Source organism: Phaseolus vulgaris, chromosome 9 (assembly GCF_000499845.2).
Source record: "Phaseolus vulgaris cultivar G19833 chromosome 9, P. vulgaris v2.0, whole genome shotgun sequence".
Classification (NCBI taxonomy): domain Eukaryota; kingdom Viridiplantae; phylum Streptophyta; class Magnoliopsida; order Fabales; family Fabaceae; genus Phaseolus; species Phaseolus vulgaris.
The window spans coordinates 17,566,478-17,585,909 of record NC_023751.2 but is presented as its reverse complement, the minus strand read 5'-3'; the positions used below and the strand labels follow the sequence as shown (position 1 = coordinate 17,585,909).

At 34.9% G+C, this 19,432-nt stretch overlaps 2 protein-coding genes across 2 annotated transcripts; one reads left to right on the top strand and one right to left on the bottom strand.

The window, feature by feature from the left end:
• Positions 1-9,923: 9,923 nt before the first annotated feature.
• LOC137820858 (tubulin alpha-4 chain-like) lies at positions 9,924-12,013 on the top strand. The gene is made up of 3 exons (XM_068625151.1): positions 9,924-10,380; positions 10,452-11,057; positions 11,214-12,013. The coding sequence occupies exons 1-3, from the start codon at positions 10,288-10,290 to the stop codon at positions 11,868-11,870; spliced, it is 1,356 nt and encodes a 451-aa protein (XP_068481252.1). The 5' UTR covers positions 9,924-10,287; the 3' UTR covers positions 11,871-12,013.
• Positions 12,014-13,171: 1,158 nt separating this feature from the next.
• Positions 13,172-17,398, bottom strand: LOC137820857 (xylulose kinase 2). Its single transcript, XM_068625149.1, has 11 exons — positions 17,170-17,398; positions 16,436-17,090; positions 16,214-16,302; positions 15,457-15,521; positions 14,983-15,038; positions 14,699-14,819; positions 14,519-14,593; positions 14,400-14,453; positions 14,212-14,306; positions 13,957-14,131; positions 13,172-13,590 (listed from the first exon to the last, which is right to left on the bottom strand). The coding sequence occupies exons 1-11, from the start codon at positions 17,226-17,228 to the stop codon at positions 13,358-13,360; spliced, it is 1,677 nt and encodes a 558-aa protein (XP_068481250.1). The 5' UTR covers positions 17,229-17,398; the 3' UTR covers positions 13,172-13,357.
• Positions 17,399-19,432: the final 2,034 nt, after the last annotated feature.

The following is a 19,432-nucleotide window of genomic DNA, read 5'->3' as shown; positions in this document are numbered from 1 at the left end:
AAAAACTGCAAAAAATATTTATTAGATTTAGTTAATTCCTCAAATTCATCACAACTCTTATTTTTAATGAATGATGATGTTTCTGATAATTAATTATCATGAAAGTTTGGCTTATTATTGGCAAATTATATGCTTTTTACACAATGAGATTGGTTTAGAAAATGTGAATTATGTTATATTGATTTGTTTTCTTGTGTTAAAAAAATGTGTTTTAAGTGATTTTTATATAAGTAGAAATTGACGTGTGCATGTGCTTGATTACGCAATAATTTTTTAATTAAAAATGAAAAAAATATACGTAGTAAATGAAAAGAAAATCGTAGACTAAAACGGAGAATAACATTAAAATTAGCAAAAGACATAAAGATATCTTCACGTTTTTTTAATATTCTTTCCGTTTTATCACAAAATTTGCTTTCTTTTACAAGCAATAAAAACAAATCAGAAATTATTTTCAACTCTTTTTTATTAATTAAGTTTACCAAAAGATGATGAGAATAATAAGTGAATATTTTATTGAAAATAACACTTTTATCTAAAATTGTTAAACAAACACAATAATTAATATGAACATACATAATATCGTTTCCTAAGTTAATGATAATATAAAGGTAATGAATGATTTGTCACTTATGTGGTTAAGCAAGTGGTTAAGCAAGTACATACATGATTTTTAACAAGTTAAACATTTTTTTAAGTTAGGTAGGAGCATAGACAATAACTCGTGTTCACATGCATAAATCAATAAAAAATAACGTATTATTGAGGATGATATATTGTCAATGTAGTTAGTATATATTTTTTTTTTCTAATTATATGTAAACATTTTTATTGAGCAAGATATTTAAATTGGATTGAATAAAGGTGAAAAAAAAAATCAAATATTTAAATTTAACTTGTAATTATCTAAATATATATTATTTTTTAAGTTTATCTTATTGGATTTATATAAATTCAAATTCATATTTTTGTATCGGTTGGATTGAGTCAAACTCATGTAAGATCAAACAAATTATGATAAAGTCAAGCAAAGATAAACTCAACTGGTCCAAATCATATTCCAAAATCAAACTCAACAAGGCTAGACTTAGGGTTAGGTTGGCCCAAGACAAATCCAAGTTAGTCTAGGTCGACCCAGGCTCTACCTCAAGTCAGGTTGGGCTTAAGTCAACTTAGACTGGGTCTAACTGATGTGAGTTGATTTTAAAATTGCACATTTTAGATGTTTTTACTTAGAATTATGGTTTTGATTAACAATGATAGGTGAAAGTCAATAAATATTGTCAACCAAGTGGTTAAGTAAGTGTGAATGTTTTCTTTAAAAGAGCAAAAAAAAAAAACACAATTACTAAGATGATGATGATTGTGAAAATTAAGCAAGACAAAGGAATGAAGAAACCGAATTAAAAAGGAAGATAAAACGGTGGAACAATTAAAGAGATATTGAACAAAAGAAATGAAGATAAGAGATTAAGGGGTAAAGGAAGCTTAGGGAGTGGAAAGAAATGAAGAGGAATCACGCTACTTGTGGGAGAAAGCTCTAAGATGAGTGAGGATGGAGTCGCCACTTGCAGCTATCTTTGCTAAGATAAGACTCAGAGAAAATATAGGAACACTTACTCACTCAAGCAAAGTTTATTTACTTCAAAATTCAATGTGATTTACAAGAGATGAGGCATCGTATTTATAAATATGAGTGCCTTAGAGAGGACGAGAGGAAGGGTAGGGGCATATATGACTACAAACCTCTAGAAACTAGGTCAAATGTAAACACATAGGGGAGTCTTCTAGAAACTAGGTCAAAGGTGAACACATGGTGATCTTCTAGAGTTTCTAGAAGTCTAAGCTAGCTTATTCTTCTTCTAATTGGACCAATGTGAGCCCAATTGATTAAGATTAAACTTGTCTTAAAAAGACTAGAAGGAAAAATAATCGATACTCTGGCCCATGTCGGATTGTTCTTCTCGTAAGGATCTTCTGATGGATGATGAGACCTTTTGTCTTTGCCTTTGACCTAAGCTTGAATAGTCCTTTGGGCCTGTGGTCAACTTCTTGTAAAGTTGGGTCGTATCACTAACCTATGTCAATATAGACCTAAGTCAAGTTACAGGGAGTTAGAATCATGTCAAGTTTGTTGGGTTGTGTCTAGATCAAGTTGAGTCCAAGTTAGATAAAATCTGGTTGGTTCCATGTCAACTAATCTGTGAAAGGGTCACAGTAGGCCGATTTGAGTGGGGACCAAGTCGATGGAGCTTATGTTGGGTTGATTGGGTTGGGTCGAACCTAGGTTGAGCTAAGTCATCTAGGTCAAGTTGAGTAAATCCCAAAATGGGTCAAGTCAACTAAGGTGAGTAGGTCCAAGTTGTGTCCAGGTTGAGATAAGTCATTTAGGCATAAGTGATTTTTGACTTCTGGATATTGTTATCCAGAAGTGATTTTTGTATTGCGGATGACTTCGTCCGGAAGGTTTTGTGTATTAATAAATTCCATATATTAATATCCGTATTTATTGTGGATGAAGGGATCCAAAAGGCTTTTTTGCAGTGGTTTTTTATGATCATTGATGTTCCTACTATCTCTGCCCTTAAAATTTGTGTTATAATATTAGGGCACTTAGAAATATGGTATTTTTTATTTGTTCTTTTATACTATCTCTATTTCATTTTAATTTTTGATTAAATGTTATTTTTATGAATAGTAAGATGGTGAGGATGTTGATTTTTCTCGGCAAGTATACCGAATCAACTGTAATATAATACTACTTAAAGTACGAATGTCAAACCCACAGGGAACAATTTTAATTAAGATATTTTGTTATAAAACTCATCAAGTATAGAAAACAACTTTGAGAACTTTTTCATAACCAAAATAAAGATTTCACAAAAAGTAACTCAAAAGTTTAAGATTTGATTCAAGACATTACAAAACTAACTTATCAAATATAAATAAAGATACTTGGGATTGAATTGCGTCTATCTCAATCATCTGTATTTTAGAATAATACAATATATAATACTCAAAACTACTTATTCTTGATGCTTAATTTAAAGTCATTCATCTTGATTCCTCACAGATGAAATTCATAAAATAATTTCTCAAACACTGATTCCTAAGATATTTAACAAATCATCCAGCTTTATGAACATAGTTACGATGCAATTAATAACTTCAAATCTATTCCTACCATTACAAGTTATCAAGTATTTTCGTCTATTTCGGATCCTTAAAAGTACTTTCCAGTTAAATTTAAGGATCAAAATCAAGACTCCATTGATTAGATAAAAATCAAGCAATAAGCATGAAACGAAAATACCAAGAACAAGTAGAAAAAAGAATATTATATATATATATATATATATATCACCGAGAATACATTTGAATAGAGTAGATTACATTCAATCCTAAGTTAGAAAGTACTTAGCCACTCATGACAGCTCCTCCAATCTTCATTCTTGATCTGATTTTCATAAGGGCTGATATGAGCAAATTCTTCTCCTAGAATAGAGTTCTTTTCTTCTTCTCTCACTAACCTTTCTCTATAAAAATAACTTCTTTTTCCACCACCCATTTTTTATCTTTGTTCTAGAATTTCTTTAATGAACTTTAGCTCAAGCGAGCCAATCTAGCTTAAGTTAGGTCATTCGGTGTTGTTTTATCTTGAGCGAGCAATTCTAGCCCGAGCTAGATTAATATTGCACTATTAATTTAATATGCATACTTTTAGCTTGAGCTAAATGCTTCCTTTATGTTTTTCTTCTTTGCTCCTTATTGTGATCCAATTAAGTCTTTGCTTTCTTTCTTTTAGTGCTTCATATTCATCTGAAATTTACACAAAATTTGGGATTAAATTTCTTCATTTGTTTCTTGGTTAAAAATATATAATCAGATTCAATAATTTTCAGATTAGGATAATTTTCTTACATTAAGCAACAGTTAAGTTCCAAAGTGTTCAATTTTCTCAATCATAAAAACTACACATTGGCACTTATCAAAGGACTAGAGGTGGAGGAAGTTCTAATTCGGACCGTGTACGACCAACTGCATCGATGAGAAGAAGACGGGGTGGTCTAGTACTTCAGTTCCAAATGAAGACTTTGAAGATTATATTGAACAAGAAGTTGAAATTGATGATGAAGGTTATCCAGGAGGGCCAATGGATAAGTCCTTACTCATTAATTATGAAGATCATGTAGCTAGACAGTTGTGGGATGGTTTCATAAGTAATGAACATTAATTTCTTGTCTGTGGTATGTATGTATTTATTGATGATATATGTTGATGATTTTAGGATTGTGGTGAGCTGAAAGTCGTTTCTCATGGGAGGAAGATAAATAAGTTAAGAACACCTCATGATCGCATACAGGTCACATACAAGCTACTGTAGAAATGTTGGCTTAGGTGGTCTACGTCATGCTAGTTATGATAATTTTGACTGAGGACTGCTATGTGCTTTTGTAGAGAGGTGGCATGCAAAGAAAAACAACTTTCATTTACCGGTTGGGGAGATGATCATCACTTTTGATGATGTGTCAAATTTGTTGCATTTACCCATTGTCAGTCAATTTTACATGCAACAGACCTTAGATGCAAATTTGACGAATGATTTATTGGTAGAATCCCTCCGTGTTGACCGTGGAGTTGCATCTGAAGAAATAAGACACTGTTGAGGAGCTCATGTGCGCCTGATTTGGTTAAGAGATGTGTATGAAGATGCATGCTCAAGGAGGCAGTGGATTGTGGCTGCCAGAGCTTACTTACTTCACCTTATCGGTTGCACTATCTTCGCCGATAAGAGTGATCATCAGTTAGTGTGTTTTATCTTGGGTTTTTTTTGTCGATTTGAGGCTGACCGAGGCATATTCTTGAACGACAGCTGCATTAACTCACATGTATGAGCAACTAGGAGATTGTAGTTATGCAAACACTGGGCAACTAGCTGGTTATGCGACATTGTTGCACGAGTGGATTTATGAGCACTTCCCGTCTATAGGGATGAGACGTATACAAGCCCAGTATTTTGAAGACCAACCTCAGTGTAGGATGTATGAAGCAGGAAAAGTTACTTCAATTGCAGTTAGATACATTGACACCAACTTCCATTCGATTTTCCCCATACAACGAGCATAGGGAAGAACGTCCATTTGAGTGGATTTCCTTATTCTCTATTTATTTGAGGCTTGGGAATTGGACACAATTGCACATGCCAGAACGTGTTCTCCGTTAGTATAGATATGCGCAAATCATCCCTCGCCACCCATTTGTAGTTAGAGATGGTGATCCTAATACAAATGAAATAGACCACCAATGGTTACATTTCAATGATTATGCCATACATGATATGGCCATAGTACCTTATCCTGACGCTTGCGTTGAAAAGTACATGTCTTGATTTCGATCTGTATCACATCCATTTGTGATTAATATGGAGGAGGATGAGCGTGCCCACAGACCAGTGCCAACTCATCCTGAGGAGTCACATCCTCAACTTCATGAACATCCTGCTTTGGTATGCTTGTAACATTATTAACGTATTCATTTGTGTTTTTTTTTCTAATACTATCACATTCATGCTTGTAGAGTATTTGTCGTAGAATTACACAGACATTGCAACCACTATTTAATCATGGTGATGTCGTGGAGGGCAACCTTGTGTGGGAAGGGATACAAACAACCATTATGTTCGCACGAGGAGCGACTAATGATAGAGTTGTATATGCCAGGAGACAGTCTTGTAGGAATGATTGATAATGCATTGGGACTCCTTATTATGAAATAGGGTTTATCCATGACGTGTATTTGGACCTTATCTATATTATTTAATGTGGATTTTACTTATGTTATTTAAAGTGGTTTGAGATTTTTAGTTATGAACACTTAAAAAAATACATGTTAATAATTGGCTTCCACATTACCATATCGGAAAACATGAAAGGGCTTTCTGCATGGCCAAATCCGTAAGCATACATACGTGTTATGGATGAAAATATTCATAAGAGGCTTATGTTCCGGATATTGCCATCTGTAAGAACCTTCATGAGTTCTAGATACTCTCATACGTAGATACTTCAAGCGTTCTGGATATTCCTATCCGTAGGCACCTGAATGGATTCTGGATATGCTCATCCGTAGCGCATATCACTTGTTTCAGATTTTGCCATCCGTAGAGAGCATTTTTTGTTCTAGATGTTCGCATCCGTAGGCACCATTGTGTATTCCGGATGTTGTCATCCATAATTCTATAGGATAGTTCCATAAGCGCTTAAATGCATTACAAATATAGTTAATACATATATTCAAAGACGTTAAACATCCCTAAACATAAACAATAAGTATCTATTACAAATGTTATCATTAGAAATATCGTCTAATGGACATTATTTGTGTATAAACTTGTATCGGCTAGTGTAGTATGTTGAACAAGATTGAGTCGTAGGATAACGATGTGATGCCCACAATATATCCGTAGGTGGATTTGGACAACCATCTTTGAGCTTCACCTATAAAAGTAATAAATATAAGTTACATAACTTGTAATTTAACAGTATGACTTACTTTTTTATTCGTTTGGGGTATACCTAGACAAAATGATTTATGTGGACATACCCAGTTGCAATGATTCAGTGATGACTGAAGTTACTTGGGGCTTGGGTTCTTAAAGGAAAAATAGTCAATGATTGTATCATGGACAATGAAACAAAAATGACATTATACCGATTTGCAATAACGTATCCCATGTTTGGAATTGTCATCCACTTATCTGTTCCTGCCTGCAAGTACAAATGGCGAACAAAGTTAAATGAAGAAATGCAAAGTACAAATGAAAGGGTGTTAGTGGTTGGTACCATAGACATATGGTCAACTAGAAGTGACTTCTTCAAGTATTCATATCGTTCATCACCACCAAACAGTTCAACACATTCTTGTCTCCATTGACTTAGTTCTTTTAACAAATTCATTCGAACAACAACCCATGACTCCTCTCCCATGCCCAATTTAGCATAAACAACACGGTACCCACAATGATCATTAGCCTTAACATCGACAACATCAAGAATGTATGGATGATACCCTACAGGAAACTAATTAAGGAAAGGAATGGATTTTGGTGGTAGAATTTGTGGTAATTGTCCTTCATTAGATTTTTTTACTCAAACAACTATCATGTTGTGAGTGTAAGAAATCCACATGTTCAAAATAAGAAGGGATTCACTTAGTTGATGATGGAAGAAGTGCCTTCATGTTGATGAAACTTGAATTGATGGTGGCGGAAGCTTATGAAAGAGGCGTGCAAGGATCTCCTAAGAGGTGTGGACTCCTTGAAGGTGCATGAAATGTATGGAATGTGAGAGGTTTGGCCAACTCACTTGGAAGGTGAAGGTTTGAAGACTAAGCTTGCCTATCCTAGAGAGGAGGTAGACAAGAGTGACAAATTGGCACAAGAATTTGGCAGCAATTTCACTCTATCATTAATCTTACAAAAGCCAAGCACCTCAATTTATAGGAGAGAGGGTTGAACATTTTGGAGTCAAAAGTTTAAAATTCAAAATAAAACTTTCCAATGAAAAGGTGCCATGTGGACAACTCAGATGAACATTGTTCAGTTGCAATATCTTCAAAGCTTAATCGAGTCCACATGACATGTACTGATTTAAGTGGTATGCTACCCACACCAAACGAAGCCAATTCACACACACATGAAAGACCATGAGTACATGTAAGAGTACATCCACACCTTCTTTTATCAAACCCCACTGATTTAACCCTATCAAGCTCTTCGACAATAAGGTTCAAAGCATATTTTGACACAAAACCTAACAATTTTTTGTAAGTTGTAACCTTAAACTGATGTCCGACCACATGAAAACTCTTTTGCAATGAAGTTTTCATTGCATTATGTTGTAAAATAATCATCTTATTGATCGAATCCCAGCAGAAACATAAATCCCCCATGAAATTCTGAAGAATTCTCTTTAGGCGGCACAAGTGCATGACCTTATCTGTCCATGCCTTCACAAATTTTTCTTTGTGTGGACGTAACCATGCAGCCATCACATAATCAACAAATATAGGTCATGGAGAACAGACAACTTGAAGAACATTGACACGATCTTCAAAGGCCTCAACAATATCACAATCCACAACAGATCCCCAAGCTTGCATTACTTGATCCCATGCCTCTTTTGTAAGGTGGACCACAGACGCACCTATCAGGGTATTGGTCAGTCTTCAGACATCGGTTTCATAGACATTGACGTTGGAGATCGAGATCAGACCTCGCTAGAAGAGGGAGAGATCGGACGTCGACGATCTAAACAGTTATATTGGGTCACGTAAGGTGGGCCCCAAGATTATACTAAGCTATCAGTTAAACATCAAATAAAAGGGAAAAGCCTAAGTCACGAGGGATCCATGCAAGTAGTGTGTATAGCGCATTCAGGCGCGACACGAGTAAGTAATCCTTGGAGGCGCTAAGGCCCATTAGGGTTAGGGTTTCCATGGGAAGCTGCATGCATGGCACGTGAATACTTAGGGCACAAGATGACCCCAGAGACTTGGTGCACAAGTTGGTACCCAGGCGACCATTCTGTTAGTTGTTGCACTCCAGTTAAGGGAAGTTCTATGTGCCAGATTACGCTAAGATTATGTAATAGCGGCGCAAGGACGTTCCCCAAGAAACCGTAGACAATGGTAACAACACAGAGGTAAATCCTAGTTTCAACATATATAAAGGGTGCTAAGAGCCCTAACAAGGTACACAGTTTCTAAGATTGAAACTACTTTATACACTTGGTGTTTCTTTGCCCTTATACTGACTTGAGCGTCGGAGTGCAAACGACCGTCAAGGCGCCCTTTGCCTTTGCAAGTGAGAGTTTCTTCGATCAAGGAAGCACGACTCTTAGGCGGAGATAGGAGGGTCAAAGGCTGCCGTTTGAGTCAACCGACGAGAACAAAATTCAATTTTTTTAAAATAAAATAAAATAAAGGTCACATTGCAATAATGGATAAATGGGATATGATTTTTTTTACAAAATAATTAAATAATTCTTTTTTTATTTACACGGACCAGCGAGCCAACCCGTCCTGCCCCGCTGTTGACCTGCGCAGGCTGCAGGTTATGCGGGGCGGGTCAAAGCGGGTTAGCGGGTTAGATTAGTGAGCCCGTCCCTCACTTTTTGGGAACGGGCCACAGGCCGACTCACATGGCCACCCCAACACAAAACCCTGAATGCAAATAAATAAATAATGCGCGGGCCAAGTGTGGGGCGGGGCGAGTTGGCCCGCATAACTTTAAAATGTATAATTTTTTCTCTACACTCCCATATTTTCTTCATGTAGCCTCATATTACGAAATTTTTTATAACATCTTATTACACATGTTTCATGAAAATAATATTATGAAATCATTTACCTAATACATCTAAATAAAAAAAATTCAAAATTTTTATTTAAAAAATTATTTTTTTAATAAATATTTCTTATGCGAACTGGCCGCAAACCCGCGAACCAACTCTTATGCGGGACAGATTAGAAAAATCAACCCAAAATTTTTATGCAGGAAGGCCAACCCAACCCGCTTTTTACGAGGCGGATCAACCCGAATTGCCACCAGTTAACACTTTTTTGCCTGGTAGGATTACTTCTTCGCCTCCTAAAAGTACTTTTTTGCCTTGTAAGGGTACATCCACATAAGCCCATCATACCCTTATTGTTATTTTTGAACAGAGTCATACCTTATAAAAATTACAATTTTAACATTTTCAAAAAATATTTACGATGAATCACATAATTTTTATAAATTCAACTGTTTTTTTTCCATTTTAATTTAGTTCATTTAAAGAATATTATTTTTGATTTTAATATTATTTTTCTTCCTTTTTCACACATCATAAACAAACTATTCACTTTGCAAAAAGCACCGATTTGCACTATTTGGAGGTTGGATTGCGAGCAAGCAAAGCAATGGCATTCTGGGAATTTGAGTAACACGGGAATGCAATGAAATGAATGAAAATTCAAAATTCAAATTGACGCAACGGTTAGTAATTAGTAGTGAGTGAGGCAATCCAGTTGTCAAACCAGGGTTAACCCAGCCCTAGTTAATTTCTAACCGCACATTTCAAATTTAGGCAACCCCATTTCTGCGACTATATAAGCCCAAGAACAAACCTCACCACCTCACAATCCAACGGGAAAAGGCGTCTTCATAAACGCCTCCCAAATCTCTTACATTTTTTTCCCAACCTTTTTCAATTCATTTTTTAGGGTTTCATATTCTTTGTCGAGAAGATGAGAGAGTGCATTTCAATCCACATCGGTCAGGCCGGTATCCAGGTCGGAAACGCATGCTGGGAACTCTATTGCCTCGAGCATGGCATCCAGGTATTTTTCTTTCAATTGATTTTTTTTTTTTTTGGGTTTGGATTTTAATGTTTTTGTTTTCTTGTGCTCAGCCCGACGGACAGATGCCCAGTGACAAGACCGTTGGCGGCGGAGACGATGCCTTCAACACGTTCTTCAGCGAGACCGGCGCCGGGAAACACGTGCCACGCGCCATCTTCGTGGATCTTGAGCCCACCGTCATCGACGAAGTCCGAAGCGGGCCCTACCGCCAGCTCTTCCACCCGGAACAGCTCATCAGCGGCAAGGAAGACGCCGCCAACAACTTTGCGCGTGGCCACTACACAATTGGCAAGGAGATTGTCGATCTCTGCCTCGACAGGATCCGTAAGCTCGCCGATAACTGTACCGGTCTCCAGGGTTTCCTCGTCTTCAACGCCGTGGGTGGCGGCACAGGTTCCGGCCTGGGATCGCTTCTCCTGGAGCGTCTATCCGTTGACTACGGGAAAAAGTCCAAGCTCGGTTTCACCGTTTATCCATCTCCTCAGGTTTCGACCTCCGTGGTGGAGCCGTATAACAGTGTTCTCTCAACTCATTCTCTTCTGGAACACACCGATGTCGCCGTGCTTCTTGACAACGAAGCGATCTACGACATTTGCAAGAGATCCCTCGACATCGAGCGCCCTACCTACACCAATCTCAACCGTCTCGTTTCTCAGGTACATTGAATCCTAAATTAAACAGATGGTTGATTGATTAATTTATAAATGCGTGTTTTAAATCTGATTTGTTATGATATCATTCAAATCACTCGTTCTTGAATGAATTGGAATTGAATTTGGAGTTGGATTATGATTAGTTTGCAATAACTGCAGGTGATTTCATCCCTGACTGCTTCTTTGAGGTTTGATGGAGCACTAAATGTTGATGTGACTGAGTTTCAAACAAACTTGGTTCCTTACCCGAGGATCCATTTCATGCTTTCCTCTTATGCCCCTGTTATCTCTGCTGAGAAAGCATACCATGAGCAACTTTCCGTTGCTGAGATTACCAACAGCGCCTTTGAACCATCTTCCATGATGGCGAAATGCGACCCTCGTCATGGGAAGTACATGGCGTGTTGTTTGATGTACCGGGGTGATGTTGTGCCGAAGGATGTGAATGCTGCTGTGGCGACCATCAAGACGAAGAGAACCATCCAGTTTGTGGATTGGTGTCCCACTGGGTTCAAGTGTGGTATCAATTACCAGCCTCCAACGGTTGTTCCCGGTGGAGACCTTGCGAAGGTGCAGAGGGCTGTGTGCATGATTTCTAACTCAACGAGTGTGGCTGAAGTGTTCTCCAGGATTGATCATAAGTTTGATCTGATGTATGCTAAGAGGGCCTTCGTGCACTGGTATGTGGGTGAAGGTATGGAAGAGGGTGAGTTCTCAGAGGCTCGTGAGGACCTTGCTGCTCTTGAGAAAGACTACGAGGAGGTTGGTGCCGAATCTGGCGATGCAGAAGATGGTGACGGAGATGAGGATTATTAGAATGTGGAATATCTGTCTCTTTGATGTGAAGTTTGACGTTTTCGTTGGGATCTAATTCTATGTTAATTTGAATTTAATGTTTGCTTGTTGTTACCCCATGTGCTGTCTATAGCACATTTCTATATACTTTGTTTCTGTGTCCAGCTTTTATGCTTTTACAAATTCAAATTATTAGTTGCAAATGTCTGACAAGTAAAGGAAAAAAAAAAGTAAAGTAAAAGTTCTTTTGTTTATTTATGAGGAAATTTACAATACCATTTACTATATTTTTATATTAACAAACTTTTTTTGATAATAATTGAATTTAAAAAAAAAATCTAATTTTAAACTAATCCTGCCTGTCGACGTGTGCATCGCTCACACTCCAACGCCCAAGTCAGTGACGGTATCACCAAATACTAAGAGAACAAGAACCGTGCAAACCCATGTTGAGAACCCTTATATACCTGGTCGTTTTCTCTCTCCTGGCAGTTACAGTCCTGGACATGTGGCTCGCATCCAGTCGTACACGTGCCATCATCTGGAGCCTCCTTGACTTGGCGCTGCTTCTACTCTTATTTTGGAAGTTACTTATGCATGGTACTGCCCAGTGCATAGCTAACTTGGGAGTGCGATCTCTACTGGCGACTACACGAGCCCCCGACTTCCTTCCCTTCTGCCACGTCATCACTCCCGACTACCAGGACGGTACATAAACTTAGAATAGAGTAATGGAAATTCAAATTAGTTTTTTTAGTTTATGGTTTAGAGTTTAGGATTAATAATAACTTTAATAAAAAAAAATTAGTGTGGACAATTACTCCCAAACTTTTTTTTAGGAAGAGAGATGAGCAAGATGATGAGTAACACCATAAATAGAATAAGGACACTGTACACATTAAAAACACACTCTTAACATGCAAATAAAATAATTTTAATTTAAAATACTATTTTATTTGTACTTTAAGAATGTGTTTTTACTGTGTAATGTGTCAAGGTCGTAATTTGCAAGCCTATGAAAACTCGTTTCCTCGGACACCTTGTGAGGGGGCAAGAGAGAAAGTTGGTGAAAAATTAAATAAAATGAGATATATAAAATAGCAGAAAGTTATACAGAGTACATTCATCTTTCTTTTTGTTTTTTCTTTGTTCATGGGGGCAGAAAAATAATAATATCAGTTATAATAACTTCCAATGAAAGTTCTGAGTGAAAAAAATATGACGTTGGATGAAGCACTTATTGTTAGGGCCGAAAGTTATACTGGATAAGCAATAATACATTTTTGAAGTTTTAGTCATATTTTGGCTTGGAGTCGGTGGTATAACCTTGAAATTTACTCAATCATTGATAAAATGGAGGAGGAAAGTTCAAACACCATGACTAAACATTACTATCGCAAGAGAAAGAGTATAAACATTACTTGGAGTCGGTGGTATAACCTTTTGTTCTTTTCAACTTTCAGACTTGAAAGTTTTGCTTAAACTTCAGTAACCAACTTATGTATAAATTAACAGCGTCCAAGCTTTTGGACAAGACGATTCTCTATCTCAATTCTCTTTTTCATGATGGATGCATACTTGGAAACCAGCTCCTCATCTCCAGCATTCACTGCAAGCTTGCAGCTCAGAGAAGTTTTCTCCGCTTTGTCCATGTACATTTCTGATATGGGTATAAAACTGCCCTTCTTTTTGCAGAGCAAGCCATGAGCAGCTCTCAGTGCAGCTCCAAGTGAAGCTGAATCTGTGACCAAGTTGAAGATTTTTTTTATGTAATTAGTTTAGTTTGTCACTTTGAAACAAGGATAACAACAAATCCCCATTTTATGAATATTATGAAGTATTTGCAACAGAAATAACAGTATACATATGTTTAGAAAAAGGAGAACACCAACTATCCTCTTTCAATGAAATGTGCAAACTTAAAAATAAAAAACTTGATCAAATCTTGTTAAAAGAAATGCACAAACTTGTTGAAAGGAACCTATAAAAGGGACTTAGCAGAGAATTCAGAGATATCTAAACGTTACACAATAACATGTATATAAGTGGGCCAGTCACCAAACCTTCACATCATTAAGAGTGTATAAAGTTGGCAATTTTTGCTTACCAGGTCTTTCAACTGTATAGACATCACAGCCAAAAATTGAAGCTATTGAGCTAAGGATGCACTTATTTGCTGATGCTCCACCAGTGGCTATAATTCTCTTTGGAGGAGAAGGCATTCCAAATCTTTCAGCATGAGCCCTCATTGAGAGAAATTGACCCTCAACTATTGCTCGTACCTGTAATTTAACTTCTTGCTCAATGGAAATATTCTTTTAGGATTTTAACTACCCAAAGAAACTGTTATAGTTTTCCTAACCTCAGATGGAGGATCAAACTCCTCCTCCACTTCTCGTTCCTTGAGTTCATGCAGTGAATCTGAGAAATTTTCTATAACATAGCGGTGGAAACCAACTAAGACAATAAAAGTTAGTCAGTAATTTCTTGAGGCAAAGTCAACTTATTATCAGTACAAGTACTTTATTAGTGCAACAATTAAACAGCCACCTGGAAGAGGAGGTATAATTTCATGCTCCTTGTAGTAGAAACCTAACTTTCCACCTATCAATGAAAAAACATTGTGAGAAAGGAGAGTGGATAACATAGGAAGAGTTCGTGATATCTACCATTTAGGGGTTGTGTTTGCTCCAGAAATTTATTGAAAACATCCCAAGATTTATCTGCACAACGGTTGCGAACATCTGACATTTTGAAATAGAATCAAGAATTAGAAACTATAAGAAACATTTGTATGGGCTTATAAGCAAACAATATATGTTTCAAACATATAATCACAACAACAGTACCTTCTCGGGTAAGTGACCCATTTTTGTATACCAACATTACCATGTAGCCTTTTGCATCAACTGGATTAGGGAAGACATGTCCCTCCAATCCTGGATTAGGATTTTCTGTGATCATAAATACCTGAGGTAAGCCAGAATGAAATTGTCACTAAAAGCAAAGGTGTTAATGGACATTCTTTAAAGATATAGCTTCAATACTAGAATGGAGAGCATAAAATGAGATTTAGTTATAAAACAGTTTCTATTCTTCTACTGGCAAAGCTAAAGGTAACCCTATAACCTACAGTATCACTAGTGCCGAGGCTGATGGCGAGATCTCCAGGAGTATTTAGTGTCAAACCTGCAGATAAAATATGGTTAATTTTTTAGATAACCAGGGAAAATATAGACAATATGAAAACTTTTTGAACAAAGATGACACTTAGTAAGGTCGCTTTTTGTCTTTTTGTTTCCCTAGGAAAAGAATGGGATATTAGGAATCCAAGAGTAAGTTTGAGTCCAATATTGAATAGAAATGAAAGAGTTGAGTAACATATAAGGAAGATGACCAAAGATCCACTGTTTTAAGATTTTGGGTTGAAGGTAGTGTTGTAATTTTTATATGGATTGACTCATGACTTATTGGTGTCGAATCTTTGCAGTGAATCCCTTGCTAGACCATCAGGGAAGGGTTCATCATTTAAACATGGAATCCCACTATAAGAAATATACAGAAGCATAAATAGATGACAGAATATGTTAATGAAGAAATTAGGGACCTGCCAAACTATTGGGATTGTCTCCTGACCATTGAACAACCAAGCAATCTTTGTTAAAGTGATATCTAATACAAAAAATAATAAACATTAGTTATCAATCTAAGTATTTTGACATATCTCGTGCAACAAATAAGTGGGTAAAGAAAACCACAATTCCATCACAGAATATTTTGGCCAGCAAAGGGTTGAGGATAACATTTGTTGATACTTATTTCATATAGATAGCATTCAAATAGCATCATATAAATTGTTGAAATGCAGATTATACAGAAATAACATTTGTTGATACTTATTTCATATAGATAGCATTCAAATAGCAGCATATAAATTGTTGAAATGCAGATTATACAGAAATAACATTTGTTGATACTTATTTCATGTAGATAACATTCAAATAGCATCATATAAATTGTTCAAATGCAGATTATACAGAAATATATTTTATAACTAAGCTACACCATGTAGGAGTTAATTAGAGTAGTAGTCAAGAATTGGTCAGGATTATGTGAGCAGTGAATTTCAAATTAACAAAGTTTCCATAATTATTTCAAATTTTAACATAGGCAAATTTTCCTTATACAAATAAACATACATTCCAGCATGTAATATTTGGCTCTGTGGGTTCTATGTTGGAGTATCACCTGAGTGTTGATTTGTATGAATCTAGTTGGTGAACAGTAAAATACAGATGAAACAACTACCTTAATTTTTCTTGTTTTTCAAATGTGAATATGTTAAAAAGAAATATTCAACAAACCTCTGCACAAAATATGAAGCAATATTTCCAGCCACAGCATAAGCAGGGGCTAACGCTCCAAGTTTTGACTCCAAACCAGGGGCAGTGGCCTGCAACCATCATAGAATCCACACAGAAATTTCAGAATATCAATCAGTCACTAAACCACCATACTTGGAGGCACATCAAAATCCAATTCAACAATCAATACTTAAGGTTAAAGTTAATAATGGCAATACAAACCTCGAGTGCTACTTTAGACCATGTTCTTTCTTTTAAGTCCATCAAATTCATGCCTGCACCATCAGAATGATCAATGGCAGCATAAACACCAACAAAAAGAGACGCCATAAATGAGCTAACAATCGAGATCCTTTCAGTGCTGTCATAAACTTCTGGCTGAGTATCAAACATTTTCTTGATCTGGGGCCCAGTAAACCTCTCATATGCACGCGATCCCGTTATGCGGGCAAACTCCAAGGCCCCTCCACAAGCCTTCTCTATAGCCCTACACTCAGCAGTGGTGCTACAATCCATCCAAACTGGGGATTCATTGATGGAAAAAGCATGTTCAAGCTGATCCAACAATGTCCTCTTAGGATCCAAGGATGACAGAATCTGAGAACTACCATTCTTCCAATACACGCTACCATGCTGTTGGCCACTGCCAGAAACAGCAGCAACCTTGGCCAAATCAAAACCTGATTTTGAAAGCTTCTGAAGCATTAGGTCAAGAGCTTCCACCCACATCAAGGTGGGTGAAACAATTCGGCCACTGCCAGAGGGGTCTCTGTAAACCCCATCTTTGGTTTTGTAATGGGGCAAGTCGGAATCAAAATGAACAAGCTCTGAGGCTACGATGTGGAGGTTGGAGTCCAACACTGTGGCCTTTAACGACCTTCAAAACAATCAAAATTGAAAATTTAATTTCTTTCTCATGAAATTGAAAGTGAAAATAATGATGGAATTGAACTTACTGGGTGGAACTATCGAATCCCAGAAAGTACGAGTCCTGAGGAAGAGTTAATTCTGCCATTGGAGCTATTCACAAATCTCAGTATAGTGATGAATTTGTAAATAAATATGCATTGTGATTATTATTTATAGAGAGTTTTGGATTGGAATTGGATGAGAACAAAAATTTGGATGAACATGAAACAGGTAACATCCCATAAATTGAAACTGTAAAATCTTTCTAACCGTTTTATCTGTTTTACGGGATTCACTTGAATTGTTGTTGTTCGTAATATTCTTTTAATAAATGTTGTATTCGTAATTAAATTTTTAATAAGTTTAATAATAAAAAGAAATATATTGTTAACACTTTTGGTATTTAATAATTAATGCATAATAAACTATTGTTTCTTCTCATCATTCTTTATAAATAGGTATAATCTATTAATTATTTATTAATATATGAATTTTGGTCTAGTTTTCTGTATTTTTTATTGATGATAAATAATTATTGTTATTTGAGAGGTGAGATATTTAGTTGCACAATAATGTCTAATTTGAAAATTTTTATTTTAAAAAATTAATATATACTAAATTGACATTTTTAAACATTAATGATTTTCATTAAGAATTAAATTGGTATGGTTTTACCTTTTCATAGATTAAATATGGAAAAGAACAACATGTTTATATGAAGGATTATTTGGTAACTTTTCTTCCTTCAATGAATAAATTGGGTTAAGCCATTTTTGTCAGAATAAAAAAGTATTTTTAATCTTTTCATAATTTCAAAAGACGATATTTTACTTATTTACCATTGTTTTTAATCTTCCACTTTTTAAGAAATTAAATATAAATGGATAGATTTCTCAACACTATAAACAAACAGCAAACATAATAATTGATATCCCTGATACATAGTGATTCTGTCTGCAGATAAGGACCTTCATTATAATTTTTATTGAATAGATAAAGAAAATTATTTTTAATAATAAAAATTAATTAATTATTATATTAATTAAATTATATATTAATTTATATACTTAAAAAATTTTATTGATAAATAAAGTAATTTTTATTATTAATAAATATTATAAATTAGTTTCTTGATAGTTAAAATTGTAATCAATAAATTTTAAAGATTAATTTAACTACTGATTAAAAACTAAATTCTAAATTTTATTAATAATAAAAATTACTTTAAATACCAATAATTTCTAAATACCAATAATTTCTGTAATCTTTAAAATATATCTAATTTAATTGATATAATAGTTAATTAATTTTGTTATTAAAATTGATTTTATTTAATAATTTTTTTATAATAATAAAAACAAAACAAAAATATCATGTTATAGGAGTTGTTGGATTTGGGGGAAAAACATGTTATTAGATCTTTACCAGTATAATTTTGAGAGTCTAGCCCTTTACAGTTAAGTTTTTATAAAAACTAAAATATTTCTACTATTTTTATTCCACTTTATCTTTTCATAAGATTTATGAAAGTACAAAAATACATATATGTTATCAGATTGTGATAAACTAAATTTACCGAAATATGAATATAGATAATAAATTTTTTGTACATGTGTAAATGAGAAAATACTAATTATTATATTTGTTGGTTCCTAATATTTGTCCTTAATAAACCTAAAATTAAAAAAAAAAACTAGACTCAGTGAAAACATATTTACTGAAATAGGTCTATTTATTATTATGCTTCATTGAAATCGGTCTAGGGTTTGTGATTTTCCCTGCTAGAAAATGGTTATATGTGAGTGGATTTTGTGCAGGATTTTTTTAAAATGCATTTAAAAAGTTATATTTGAGAAAACTAAATTAAAATAGAAAATAAAATATTTTTAAAATAAAAATGTAATATTATATTAAAATATTTATTTCTAATATAAGGTTATGCATTGTGCAATGAGAAATGCATCATTGACCTTTCAAACTATACAATCTATAATTAATTACATTCTTTATTTGAATTTTTTCAATTAAAAATTTTTGCAAATCTAAAAGTGACTATTTAGTTTCAGAAACATAAGTAACAAGAGACAAAATAGTATTTAAAAAAAATGTATGGTGTAGGAGGAAAATATGAAGTTGCAAAATGTAATAATCCAATTATGGATATGCTCACAAGAGTAGTGACACAAACTAATCCATTTCAATGTCTAGCTATTTAAAAATTTGAAGTTACTATATTATGAATATCTTCTTTTCCTACCTCCATCTATCCTTTCAAAAAAATTTGGAATGATTTTTTTTTAACAGTTTGAA